General features: G+C 41.3%; 1 protein-coding gene and 1 long non-coding RNA gene across 4 annotated transcripts in view; one reads left to right on the forward strand and one right to left on the reverse strand.

The window, feature by feature from the left end:
* The window catches only part of LOC132659970 (uncharacterized), a 62,025-nt gene that overhangs the window by 24,376 nt on the left and 22,728 nt on the right, over positions 1-14,921 (forward strand). The gene's annotated exons all lie outside the window — the stretch shown is intronic.
* The window catches only part of PPEF2 (protein phosphatase with EF-hand domain 2), a 57,982-nt gene continuing 53,872 nt past the window's right edge, over positions 10,812-14,921 (reverse strand). For both annotated transcript variants that reach the window (XM_060417249.1, XM_027970759.3), the window contains one exon: positions 10,812-14,848. In XM_060417249.1, the coding sequence (XP_060273232.1) occupies positions 14,643-14,848 (206 nt within the window). In that variant the 3' untranslated portion in view covers positions 10,812-14,642. The remainder of the gene's footprint in view (positions 14,849-14,921) is intronic.

The following is a 14,921-nucleotide window of genomic DNA, read 5'->3' on the forward strand; positions in this document are numbered from 1 at the left end:
TGTGTTTTCACTTGCTGATACATAGCAGTGACGACTGAATAAAAACTAGAATTCTAATGAATGCTGTCAGGTCCCACGCTCAACAGCCATGACAAAGCAGTTTTCCGTGTGTCCTGTCAGTAAGATGGTAAATACAGAGATGTTTGACGTGCCCCGGTCAGACTGGGAGGAAGGCCAGCATCCATGGGTGAAGCAGATGCTCCCTGCTTAGGCTGGGGCTCAGTCTTTCAGTCATGTCTGACGCTTTGTGACCCCATGGACTATAGCCTGCCAGGCTTCTCTGTCCATGAGATTCTCCAGGCAAGAGTACTGGAGTGGGTTGTGATGCCCTCCTCCAGGGGATCTTCCTGACCTGGGGATGGAACCCAAAGCATCTCTTGCATTGGCATGTCGATTCTTTACCACTAGCACCAACTGGGAAGCCCCATTTAGGCTGGAGAACCTGTCTTTACCCCAACCATAAATGTAAATGGGGAAGGAAAGCCTAAGGTGATATGGGAAGCATTTGCTTGAGATATTTCCCTAAAAAGAGCAGTCAATACAGGGGAAAAAAAGAAGAGGCCCTCAAGTAAGATCCTGTCTGCTTACATAGAGAAACAGCCCTGATTTGATGTAAGAGGGCTATGACCCAAGATCAAGGTTTTGCTTGCAGGAGAGGAAGAATTGCATTCGCTCTGAATACAGTATCATGTGTTGTTATTCTGGGGATCACAGAGACAAGGGATGTAGAAATGCCTTACATTAACCGTAAAGTGTAATATCAATTTGGTGGTGGTGGTTCAATACCCAGAGGACCTTGCTACTCAAAGTGTGGTCCACAAACTATCTTCATCAACCTCATCTAGGAGCTTACTCAAAGTGCTACTGAAAGTGCATTCTATTTATTTATTTAGGCTGTGCTGGGTCTTCATTGAGCATCCCTGGTGGCTCAGATAGTAAAGAATCTGCCTGCAATGCGGGAGACCCAGGATTGATTCCCTGGAGAAGGAAATGACTACCCACTCCAGTATTCTGGCCTGGAGAATTCTATGGACAGAGGAGCCTGGTGGGCTACAGTTCACAGGGTTGCAAAGAATCAGACCCTACTGTGAGGGCTGTTGTCTAGTTGCAGCATGCGGGGGTTGCTCTCTTGTAGCAGAGCACAGGCTCTAGGGTTCGAGGGCTTCAGTAGCTGACCCATGTGGGCTCAGCAGTTGCTGCTCTCAAGCTCTAGAGGACAGGCTCAATAGTTGTGACGCAGGGCTCAGTTGTTCCCAGACATGTGAGACCTTCCCAGATCAGGGATTGAACCTATGTCTTCTGCACTGGCAGGTGGATTCACCACAGAGCCACCAGAGCAGCCCCTGAAAGTGCTTTTAAATTGTGGCAAAAATGTACAGAAGAAAATTTGCCATTTTAACCATTTTTAAAAGTACAGTTCAGTGGCATTAGGTAAATTCACATTGTTGTGCAACCTTACTATCCATCTCTGGAATTTTTTCGTCTTCCTAAACTGAAACTTGTTCCCTGAATATGCAAAGTCTCCAGATAATTATATGCACAAAGTTTAAGAAGCACTGGTCTGAGGGATTTCTGGCAGTAGATTGTGTGTTAAACTTAATCATAGTTTACTGTGCAGCGGATGCTGTGCTAAGCATTCTTTATCTCAATCTCATTGTATGCGTAATCTCATTTAATCTTCCCAGCAACTTGACTGAGGTAGGTATTATCTATCATGAGCCCCACTTTACCTAGACAGAAACTTTAAGCATTTTATTCAAGGTCACACAGTGGATAAGGGGTAGAGCTAGGGTGTCACTTGGTATCTGTAGTTTCAGAGCATATATTGTCTTCCTTCTGGACTTGCTCTGTGCCCAGAAAGATCCCACCCGGGTGCTTGCATTTGAGGATATGCGTTGAGGAAGAAAAGATACCTGGATATGTAGAGGGAAGAAGTAAAATAAGATCTCCTGCAAGTAAATCCATATTTCTGTGGTTTTATATAACTCATACATCTAGTAATGAGACTTGGAGAATCTGGGACTCTGCTTTCAGAGCATTATTTTACTGTTTCTCCAGAAATTTTACTCTCAACCTGATTTTCTTTCCTTTCTTAACCATGTCAGCGGATCCTATTTCTCTCTTTCCAGCACCTTCTGGAACAAACTGAAAAGTCAAACAGGAAGTGTTTGTGGGGAATTCTGTGTGGGGTAGACTGGTGTGGCTAGGCTCACTGCTCTCCTCCTTCACACCCCGTGGTTTCAGGGCTCCGCGTGACTCAGGAAAGTCTGACTTGAAATGTGAGTCAGAACACTGCCCAGTCTCCTTCGTTCATGTCTGAAACTGAGAAACTTGCACAATCTCAAACTTTTTATCACCGACTCAAGGGACGTGAATTTGAGCAAACTCTGGGAGATCGTGTAGGACAGAGAAGCCTGGCATGCTGCAGTCCATGGGGTTGCAAAGAGTCGGACATGACTTAGTGACTGAACAAGAACAGCAAAACCTTTTATAATCAAAAAAGATGAATCCCCTCTATGGAAGAAAAACACAACGAAAAATTCCAGGGGAATCACCTGAAATTACGTGACTTTGTCGACCACTAGGAAGTCAGGTATGGCCAGATGGCCTTTTGGTGCACAGCTGGACAAGTCCTTGTCCTTTCAGAGATCGAACAGCTAGAGGGTGTCTCTAGTCATTAAAAGTTGCTTGAAAATTACATAAACCAAGACCCAGGTTTCTTTTTTTAATTGTTTTATTGGAGTGTAACTGATTTAAAATGTTGCCTTAAGTTTATGTTGTACAGCAAAGTGAATTAGTTACACATTAGAGGAGCCTGGTGGGCTACAGTCCATGGGGTCACAAAAGAGTCCGACATGACTTAGTGACTAAACAACAGCAACAACAGATACATAGATCCATTTATCTTTAAAATCTTTTGCCATATAGATCATTACAGAGAATTGATTAGACTTCCTTGTGCTATACAATAAGCCCTTTTTAGTTACCTATTTTATATATAGTAGTGTGTGTATGTCAATCCCAGTCTCCCAGTTAATCCTTCTCCCCACCTTTCCCCACTGATAACCACAAGTTTTTCTACATCTGTAGCTCTACTTCCATTTTGTAAATAAATTCATTTGTACCTTTTTTTTTTTTTTAAGACCCAGGCTTGTAAAATATTGCTTAGAACTACTCATTGAAATTGATGAGAAGACTGGTTCTCAACCCTCAAAGTTGAATCAATCACTTGTGAAGCTCTAAACAAACAAACACATCCCTATAACCAAGACCCACACCCAGAGACTATGATTTAAGTGGTCTGGGTGGATGCCCAGGCACTGGTGTTTTTAATGTGTACCCAAGGTTGATAAACAGGGAATTAGACAAAGCAAGGCTAATGTTCCATCTTTGTATTCACAGTACTTTAAAAGCAGAGACATTACTTTGCCGACTAAGGTCTGTCTAGTCAAGACTATGGTTTCCCAGTGGTCATGTATGGATGTGAGAGTTGGACTGTGAAGAAGGCTGAGTGCCGAAGAATTGATGCTTTTGAACTGTGGTGTTGGAGAAGACTCTTGAGAGTCCCTTGGACTGCAACCAGTCCATTCTGAAGGAGATCAGCCCTGGGATTTCTTTGGAAGGAATGATGCTAAAGCTGAAACTCCAGTACTTTGGCCACCTCATGCAAAGAGTTGACTCATTGGAAACTGATGCTGGGAGGGATTGGGGGCAGGAGGAGAAGGGGACGACAGAGGATGAGATGGCTGGATGGCATCACTGACTTGATGGACGTGAGTCTGAGTGAACTCCGGGAGTTGGTGATGGACAGGGAGGCCTGGCGTGCTGCGATTCATGGGGTCGCAAAGAATCGGACACGACTGAGTGACTGAACTGAACTGAACACAGTATCTGGCTCTTCATAAATGTTTATGGAATGTCTGTGTGAATAAATGAATTAGTGTTATCACATGAACTACTAATAGTATATCAACTAGTATGTCATGTAGCACTCAAGTAGTATGTCATGGGTTTAAAAGTACTTTTATAGGCTTCTTTCATTTAAGTCTTCTGACTCCCCTGGAAAATCCGGGTCAGCCGTGTCCAACTCTTTGTGACCTCATGGACTGTGTCCCACCAGGTTCCTCTGTCCATGGGATTCTCCAGGCATGAATACTGGAATGGGTAGCCATTTCCTTCTCCAGGGGATCTTCCCGACCCAGGGACCGGGAGATTTTTTGCCATCTGAGCCACCAGGGAAGCCCTAAATGAATTAGTGTTATCACATAAACTATTAATAGCACTTGATAGTACATCTTGGGTTTCAAAATACTCTTTTATGTGTTCCTTTCATTTAAGTCTGTGACTCCCCTGGAAAATACTGATGTGATGCCCATTTACATTTGAGGACAGAGGCTTAATGAGATTAGGTGGTTTCCTCTTCCAAATCCCACAAAACTGATAAACTGTGCTTAACTCTCATCCACTGAGAAATTTCTTGACTGCTATGGTTCTCATCTGGCTCTGGTAGTGCTTTGAGAAAGTTTCTCTGTTTGCTTTGTCAAGTATGTCATTTATTCCTCCCACCTTAACACTGATGTCTAACTTTATGCTTTAAAGTAAAATTCAAACAGAAAATTATTTTTAAAAAAGTATAATTAATTAATATAATCACCCAGCTTCAACAAAAATCAACTTAGGGTCAATGTGATTTTATCTATACCCCCACACACTGCCCCCTCTTTTGAAACAAATACCAGTAAATATTCCAGTGTGTTTCTCTAAGGACTTAAAATAACCTCAGTGTCATTATCATACCTAAAAAGTAATACCTAAACATCATCCAGTCAGTGGGGCTTCCCTGGTGGCTCAGTGTAAAGAATCCGCCTGCTGAGCAGGAGCTGCGGGTTTGATCCCTGGGTCTGGAAGACCCCCTGGAGAAGGAAATGGCAATCTGCTCCAGTATTCTTGCCTGGAGAATCCCACGGACAGAGGAGCCTGGCAGGAGACAGTCCATGGGGTCGCAAAGAGTTGGACACGACTTAGTGACCGAGTAAAAGCACAATCCAGTCAGTATTCACACATCTGATTGTCTTTTTTTTTTCCCTCAACAGTGTTTTTGACTAGGGGTCTAAAAAAGTTCTATATGTTACAGTTGTTTGATATGGCTCTTGCTGCTGCTGCTGCTAAGTCAATTCAGTCATGTCTGACTCTGTGCGACCCCACAGACGGCAGCCCACCAGGCTCCCCCGTCCCTGGGATTCTCCAGGCAAGAACACTGGAGTGGGTTGCCATTTCCTTAAGTCTCTTTTAATCTAAGGGTTTTCCCTTGGTCTCTTTTTGTTTGTCTCCTTATAATTTATTTGTTGAAGAAACCAGGTCATATGTCACATACTGCCCCCAGCTGTCTGGGTTTTGCTGACTGTATATTGCTCTTGTATTTCATACTGTCCTTTGCGCTCTGTAGCACCTATAATTTAGTAGGTAATCCAGAAGTTCGATCAGGTTGGGGTTGGATTTCCACACACCGCCCCACCCCCCAACCCCCACCCCCACTCCCTCCAAATACCTTCCTAAGTGCTGGAAAAGTATTGCCTGAAGGTAGAAATTTTGGAAGCAAAATCAATCGTGAAGGCCAGGCAGCCAGTACACATAAATTCATGGCCCAGGAGGAAGACGGGGCCTGCCTGCCTGTGGCCACGGTGTGACCAGCCCCTGCCAGGAGGATCCCTGTCCCAGCTCAGGGTCCAGGTGCAGCCCTGCCTCGCTCAGACATCCTGCCTCTACCTGGGTGATTGTGCCGCTCCTTTCCTGATCGTCGCCACTTGGCACCGAGAGTGGCATCTGCAGTTCAGTGGGGGCCCTTCCCCAAGTCAGCATTTCCCTGAGACCAGATGACATCTATATCTCTAGCTAGTTGGGAACATCAGAGGGATCAGCTTTTCTACAGCTACAGGTTTGTGACACAGAACATTTGCTCAGAGTGACATCTAGTGGCTTTAAATATGTAATTTATTGAGGTGTAGGGCACCCCCCTCTTTTTTCTCTTGACTACGCTGCTGCCAGTGGGATCTTAGTCCCCTGCCCCTCCTCTGCCTCCCCACAGTGGAGTCTTAACTATTGGACTGCCAGGTAAGTCCTAGGGGCCCTTTATTGAAGGAACATCAAACTGTAGTTTGGTTTTAAATCTTGTATTTGTTAATTACAAAAGTATCTCATGATCAGAAAAAAAATCTTAAAGGATACTGAATAGTAAATAGCCTTGGCAATTAGGTTTGTTTTCAGAATTTCACTCAAAACTCTCCTTGTGCACTGTGTGAGTAGAAAGCGGAAGTCCCACAAAACCCACACCCCAGGAGTAGCCACAGCTAATGGTTGATAGTTCTCTTTAATAGCTGCATAGTATTTCATAAATTTTTTTTCACCCTATTCCTCATCAATGAACTTTGGGGTAGATTCTAAATTTTTTCTGCCATTACAAACAATGCTGCCAAGAACATCTGTGAACATTTGATTTTCATACTCTTGAGAGTGTTTTCAAAGATAGCAATCTTGAAGTCAAATTATTGGGACAAAGAGAATAAGTATTTTTTGCATCAGTTTACACCTCTACCCACAATGTATGAAGGTAGAGTTGCCCTGTATGCTCAGAACAGTGCATTATCATTTAAATAAAAACCTGTGTAGCTTGTTTTGATCTTTTTTTAAAAAAAAAAGATTTTTTTTTGTTGCCATGACTAGGTTGGGTTCTGTGTGATACAATTTTGTCTGTTAATCTTCCTGGAAACATTTCATGCTGAGTTTGTAATTTGTGTGTGTGTCTGTGATCAGTTGTGTCTGACTCTTGTGACCCCATGGACTTGTAGCCTACCAGGTTCTTCTGTCTGTGGAATTTTCCAGGCAAGAAGTAGTGGAGTGGGTTGCTGTTTCCTACTCCAGGGGATCTTCCCAAACAAGGGATCAAACCAGTGTTTCTTGCATCCCCTGCACTGGCAGGCAGATTCTTCACCACTATACCACCTGGGAAGCCATTTGTAACCTAGTAGTGAACAAACCTAGAAAGAAGGAAATTTTTGACCCTTATTAATAGTAACCAATGATATTTGCAGAGTGTGTAGCTAGGTTGCTGGAGACTCAGTGAGAATGGGACATGAACCCTGCCTTATGTTCCTGGGGAGTCAGCAGGGCCAGCATGGAAGCCAGTCACTGTGAGAGTGCGAGTCGGTCTCTAGCAGCAGGAACCTCAGGCCAGCTCCCTGGAAAGCCTCACAGAGGAGACAGCATTTGAGCTTGGTGTTGAAAAATGGGGCCAGGCCAACAGGTGGGAAGGGTTGGGTGGATCAGGAAACCAATATGTGAATAGTAGGGTATAACTGGGGGACGAGATCCAAGTGGCTAGAAAGAGTTTGGGAAGCAGCTCAGATTTGAGACTACAGAGATGGGCACAGGCTGGGTAACAGAGTTTGTACTTTGAGAGTCTGGTGTTTCTCAAACTCTGGACTCTAAAAAAAAAACATTACCCCAATGCTCTAATTGAAAAATCAATATCCTTTGCCATAAATGTAAGATACCATAAAAACAACTTTGGTAAAAAAAGGGGAAAAAATCCAAGTGAGTACCTTTGAAATAGTTTAATGTTACAACATATATAACAATGAATCTAAGGTTTAAAAAACATACACCTGTGGGGAGGGAGGTGGGAGGGGGTTCATGTTTGGGAACACATGTAAGAATTAAAGATTTTAAAATTAAAAAAATAAAAAACTAAAAAAAAAAACCTACTTTGCAAGCTTTCAAAAAAAAAAAAAACACACACACCTAAAATTATCTTCATCTGGGAAAATAAAGATTTATAATGAAGAGATTCAGCTGTGTGTCTTATAGTTTCAGACCAAGATGAGGGTTGTCAAGACAGTTGTTTCTGATTTTGTGTTAATTAACCCCAGACCCCAACACACCTGTGGGTATGTTAACCACCCCCCATCCCCCACCCCACCCCCACCTCACCTACCTTGTAAAGAGCAGGCACAGGGATCTCAGATGACCACCCAAGTCACACAGCTGGGAATCAAAATCTAGTGTCTTCTGACTCCAGATCCTCATACAAGGCTGCTGCTTGATGCAAGGAAAACTTACTAACACATATTAGCTCTCCGAAAACAGGACTAAGCTGCCTCTAGGAGCAGGGAGCTCCTGCCTGGAGCATTCCAGCACACGTGCTAAGTCGCTTCAGTCATGTCCGCCTCTTTGTGACCCTATGGATTGCAGCTTGCCAGGCTCCTCTGTCCATGGGATTCTCCAGGCAAGAATACTAGAGTGGGTTGCTGTGCCCTCCTCCAGGGGATCCTCCTGACCCAGGGACCGAACCCGCATCTCTTAACGTCTAACCTGCACTGGCAGGTGGGTTCTTTACTAGCACCACCTGGGAAGCCCGTTCCAGCACATACCTGTCTGTAAAGCGTTGTTGAGATTGTAGGTTAGTGTCTAAAGTCTGTGTCTTTGGAAATATTTCAAGACACTCGCTCAGAGATTAAGAAACTTACAACCGTGTTTGAATCATTAAAACATAGATAAAAGGTTTTTACTTCTACAGAAATAAAAGTTCAGTTTTAAAGCAATGATTGTTAAGAGATTTTTATTTTATTTTATTTTTATTTTCTTTTTTTAATTTTATTTTTAATTTAATTTCTTTTAGTTTTTTATTTTTTAAATTTTAAAATCTTTAATTCTTACATGCATTCCCAAACATGAACCCCCCTCCCACCTCCCCTCCCCATAACATCTTTCTGGGTCATCCCCATGCACCAGCCCCAAGCATGCTGCATCCTGCGTCAGACATAGACTGGCGATTCAATTCACATGATAGTATACATGTTAGAATGTCATTCTCCCAAATCATCCCACCCTCTCCCTCTCCCTCTGAGTCCAAAAGTCCGTTGTACAGATCTGTGTCTCCTTCCCTGTCTTGCATACAGGGTCGTCATTGCCATCTTCCTAAATTCCATATATATGTGTTAGTATACTGTATTGGTGTTTTTCTTTCTGACTTACTTCACTCTGTATAATCGGCTCCAGTTTCATCCATCTAAGGAACCCTAATTAGAGCTGTCTGTGAATTGTGTCCAGCAGCAGTATTAGCAATTGCTTTAAAAACTTCTAAAATATTTATAATTTGATGATATGTCAAAAATCCTGAAAAAGACTGTTAGTATATTCTTTTTTTTAATATGATGAGTTTTTTTGTTTGTTTTTGTTTTTGGCTGTGCTCGGTGTTGGTTGCTGCGTGTGCCCTAGGCAGTTTGTAAATTTTGGAGACTAATCCCTTATTGCAAAGAGTCGGACACGACTGAGCGACTGAACTGAACTGAATACCTTATCAGTCACATTACTTGCAAATATTTTCTCCCAGTCTATGGGTAGTCTTTTCTGTTTTGTTTATTGTTTCCTTTGCTGTGCAAAAGCTTTTGAGTTTAAGTAGGTCCCAGCTCTTTTGTCAGTTTGGTTTTGATAATGTACTGTGGCTAAGATGTCATCACTGGAGGAAGCTGGCAGTTTCCTCTTCTAAATCTAAAAATAGTAGGTTTCTGAATTGGCCTCTCATACTTAGTTATGCCACTGAAAACAGCAGTTAATGTCTTACCAAATAATCATCCTTCTCTATTGCAGGGTAAACCCGTTAGATAAGCAGTATTGGAGCCTGGCTGCACTTCAGGATTACCTGGGGAGTATTTAAAACATCCTGATAGTGTGGCCTCTTACTTAGATTTTGATTTAAGTGGTCTGGAGTAGGGCCTCAGGCATTTTATGTTTTAAAAGCTCCCCGGATGATTTTAATGAGCAGTTAAGGCTAAATCACTGAATTAGAGGCATCATTCTCCTATTTTTTCCTAGGACAATTTAAATGTTCCTTTTAAATAAAAACTCCCTTAAAGCCAATCCCTATTAATTTTGAATGTTAATTGATAAAGGAAGTTTTCTGTAAGCCTTGAGTGTGCAAATAGGACTTGCCTACCACAGGATACAGAGTCAAAAGGGTGTAACTAGCAAACAGTGAGGGCCCCTGAAGAAGGAACCAGAGCAGTTACTTCCCAGAAAACTGGTTAGGGTGAGCAGACGCGAAACCCAGAGTTTAGCCATCAGCCCTCCAAGCTCCACTATAAACAGTCCATCCTGAACTGACAAGCCAAGACCTTGTTCATGCTGACCCATCATTTTACCTGGTGAAGCTCTGTGGCTGTTGCCTTTGTAAGCCCCACCCTTGCTCTCGGTAGCAGAGATGGTCTTCATGGGCTGCTCTCAGCAGCATATTCCTATACATACTCACCACCCAGGGCTCTACTTATCCTCTCTGAGCTATCTTGGAGCTTCAGAGTCCTTGTTTAGCTTTAATCATAAAGAATAGTGTAGGGGAGGTTGTTGTGGAAATAACACATGCTTTATTTGTTGAGTTTGAACTGTTTTCACGAGATAAGGAAAGAAGTCACTCAGTCGTGTCCGACTCTTTGCGACCCCATGGACTGTAGCCTACCAAGCTCCTCCATCCATGGGATTTTCCAGGCAAGAGTATTGGAGTGGGTTGTCATTTCCTTCTCTTTCACGAGATAGGTCAGATATAAATGTGAATTCATTAGTATGCTTGGTCTCTCAGTTAGTGAAACAGGTAAGGCAAACACGTGGGTCATAGGTATTCACTTAAAATATTTGAACTCTTCTCCAAATGGTACTCACTGTTGGAAATCCAGACTCTTCTGGAGTGATGGAATAAGAAAATAAAAAGTTTCCCAGGTAGCACAGTATGTTGCTTCCCTAGCTCAGAAACTAACCACAGTCGATTAAAACAACACACGTCTATTCAAAGTTTCTTTGGGTCAAGAATTCAGGCACAGCTTTACTGGGTCCTCAGCTCAGGGTCTTACAAGTCTGCAGTCAAGGTGTTGACTGGGCTGACTTCTCACCAGGAGGCTCAACTACCTCTGGAAGAATCTGCTTCCAAGTTAAGTCAGGTTGTTTGCAAAATATATTTCCTTGTATGAGGGAAGGTCCTGGCTTTTTGTACCCGTCAGCTGAAAACCACATTTTGGAACCAATGTGGAACCACACCATCAACTCTCTGGGGTCTCCAGCTTGCTGACTGTAGATTTTGGGACTTCTTTGGCTTCCATAATCATGTGAGCCTTACAGTAAACCTTCCTATAGACTAATCCAACACCTGACAAGATAATCTCTTGCCTGGGAATCTAGCCTAAGAAGATGTATAATTGGAAAGATTTTTATGAAACAAGCCACATGCATAAAGTTTTGAACCAGTGTTATTTATAATAATGAAAAACTAGAAATACATGTTTAACAATTGGAGAATGGCTGAATAGATTATATTACATCTATGTGAAATTATGCAGCCATTAAATGAATAATCATGAAGACTATGTAGCAACACAGATGTGAATTTATAAAACAAGCAGAACATTAAGTTACATAAACATTACAGTTATAACAAGAAAAAGCAAATAAGGAAAAGGATACATATGTTTTGGTCATGGGATTACACAATTTCTTATAACTTTACCAATAAGACATTATAAAAACAATAAATAAAAGGTATACAATGAAAACAATGAAGGGGTTGAATTATTAGTAGTTCTTAACTGGGATAGACCTTAGAATTTCAGAATATTTACACCTGGGTGCTACCTTGTGAAAATTCTGAGATGGGGCTGGGGACCTATATATTTAAAAATAATCTCACCCTCCATACCCAATACACAGGTGATACTTTTTTTAATTGAAGCAGAGCTGATTTACAATGTTGTGTTCATTTCTGCAGTACAGCAGAGTGACTCAGTTGTATATATACGTTCTTTTTACTATTCTTTTCCCTTATGGTTTATTACAGGAAATTGAATATAGTTCCCTGCGCTATACAGTAGGACCTTGTTGTTTATGCATTCTATATGTCACAGTTTGCATCTACTAACTCCAAATTCCCAGTCCCTCATTCCCCCGTCTACCCACCTTCACAACCACAAGTCTGTTCTCTATATCTGTGAGTCTATTTCGGTCTTTAGATAGATTCATTTAGAGTCTACATATAAGGGATAGCACATGATATTTGTCTTTCTCTTTCTGACTTGTTTACTTAGTGTGATAATCTCTAGGTCCACCCATGTTGCTGCAAATGGCATTATTTTGTTCTTTTTTATGACTGTAGTATTCCGCTGGGAGTGGAATTGATGCGCATAGTATTCCACTGTGTATACACACTGCATCTTCTCTCTCTATTCCTCTGTTGATGGGCATTTAGGTTGTTTCCATATCTTGGCTATTGTTTGTAAATAGGGCTCCTGTGAACACAGGGGTGCATGTATCTTTCTGAATTCTAGTTTTGTCTGGATATATGCCCAGGAGTAGGATTGCTGGATCATATGGTAATACTGTTTTTAGCTCACTGAGGAACTTCCATACTGTTTTCCATAGTGGTTGCACCAACTTACATTCCCACCAACAGTGGAGGAGGCTTCCCTTTTTTACACACTCTCTAGCATTTGTTATTTGTAGACTTTTCAATGATGGTCATTCTGACAGGTGTGAGGTGGTACCTTATTATAGTTTTGATTTGCATTTCTCGAACAATTAGTCACGTTGAGCATTTTTTCATGTGCCTATTGGCCATCTGTATGTCTTCGTTGGAAAAATGTCTATTTAGGTCTTCTGCCCATTTTTGATTGTTTTTTTTTGTTGTTGTTGAGTTTTATGAGCTTGTATATTTTGGAAAGTAAATCTTTGTGAGTCATATCATTTGCAGATTTTCCTTCCATTTTATAGGGTGTCTTTTCATTTTGTTTATGGTTTCCTTTGCTGTACAAAAGCTTGTAAGTTTGATTAGGTCCCATTTGTTTATTTTCATTTTTATTTCTGTTGCCTTGAGAGACTGATTGAAGAAAACACTGGTACAATTTATGTCAGAGAATGCCTATGATTGCTTCTAGGAGTTTTATGGTGTCATTTCTTAGGTTTAAGTCTTTAAGGCATTTTGAGTTTATTTTCGTGCATAGTGTGAGGGTGTATTCAAACTTCATTGATTTACATGCAATTCTCCAACTTTCCCAGCACCACTTATTGAAGAAATTGTCTTTTTCCCATTTTATATTCTTGCTCCTGTATTGATGGTTAATTGACCATAGGTGTGTGGGTTTATTTCTGGTCTCTATTCTGTTCCATTGATCTGTGTGTCTGTTTTTGAGCCAAGTCCACACTGTTTTGATTATGGTAGCTCTGTAGTATTGTCTGCAGTCTGGGAGAATTACATCTCTTGCTTTGTTCTTTTTCTTTAGGATTGCTTTAGCAATTCTGGGTCTTTTATGGTTCCATATAAGATTTTAGGATTATTTGTTCTAGTCCTATGAAAAATGTCATGGGCAATTTGATAGGGATCACATTAAATCTGTAGATTGCTTTGGGCAGTATTGCCATTTTAACACTATGAATTCTTCCAGTCTAAGAGCAGGAGATATCTTTCCATTTCTTTGAATCAGCTTTAATTTTCTTTATTAATGTTTTATAGTTCTCAGCATATAAATCTTTCACTTTTTGGTCAGGTTTATTCCTAAGTATTTGGGGGGGTTTTTTGGTGCAGATTTTAAAGGTATTGTTTTTCCTTACATTCCCTTTCTGATATTTCATTGTTAGTATAAAATGCAACTGATTTCTGTATGTTAATCTTGTATCCTGCTACCTCACCAGATTCATTTATCAGTTCTAGCATTTGTGTGGAATCTTGAGGGTTTTCTCTATATAGTATCATGATGTCTGCATATAATGACAATGTTACCTCTCCCCTTCCAATAAATGAATAAATTGAATACCATTTATTTCTTTTTATTGTCTGATTGCTGTTGCTCGGACTTCCAATATGATGTTCAATAGAAGTGGTGAGAGTGGGTACCCTTGTTTTGTTCCAGGTTTTAGTGGGAAGGCTTCCAGCTTTTCACTGTTGAGTATTATATTGGCCGTGGGTTTGTCATAAATAGCTTTTATTATGTTGAAATATGTTCTCCTTAATCCAGTTTTTATCATGAATGGATGTTGAACTGTGAAATGCTTTTCCTGCATCTTTTGAGATGATCATGTGCTTTTTGTCTTTTCTCTTGTTGATGTGGTGTTTCCCATTGATTTTGCGTATGTTGAACCATCCTTGTGAACTTGGGATGAATCCTACTTGGTCATGGTGTATGATCATTTTTATGTGTTGTATTCAGTTTGCTAACATTTTGTTGAAAAAATTTGCATTATAAATACAAATATCTATACTTATCAAAGATATTGGCCTGTAATTTTCTTTTTTGGTGACATCTGTCTGATTTTGGTATCAGGGTGATGGTGGTTTCATAGAATAATCTTTAGGAGTGTTCCCTCTTCAGTCTTTTGGAAAAGTTTGAGAAAGATTGGTAAAAGTTCTTTGGTAGAATTCACCTGAATACACAGGTGATTCTGTTGCATACTGGTAGGCAGATTCTCAGCATAAAGTTCCATGAACTGATGGAGAATAGGGGAGACATTCCAGCAACGAGCTCGGCATTGCTTCTGAGGCACCTTGGACGATGGGGACAAAGCTGGCCTTAGTGTGCACCTGGGCTGCTGCAGTCACTGTTACTACTGTTTGTGACTTATGGGCAATCTGAGACATCAGCCCCTGAGCAGGACTGCTCCACAAGGCGGAAGGCCTCCAGGAATTCATTGATGTCAATGTGGCCATCCTTGTTGAAGTCAATGCTCCGGGCAAGGTCACAGATGCAGTCGTCTGTGATGTCAATGTTCATATGAGAGCTGAATAGCTTCCAAGTATGCCTGAACTCGTCCAGTGAGATGGACCCTTACCAGAGAGAGCAAGTCACTTTAGTGAGTCAGTCTGGTTTTCAGTGCTCATTTCCTCTGATAGTCTTTCA

Source organism: Ovis aries, chromosome 6 (assembly GCF_016772045.2).
Source record: "Ovis aries strain OAR_USU_Benz2616 breed Rambouillet chromosome 6, ARS-UI_Ramb_v3.0, whole genome shotgun sequence".
Taxonomy (NCBI): Eukaryota; Metazoa; Chordata; class Mammalia; order Artiodactyla; family Bovidae; genus Ovis; species Ovis aries.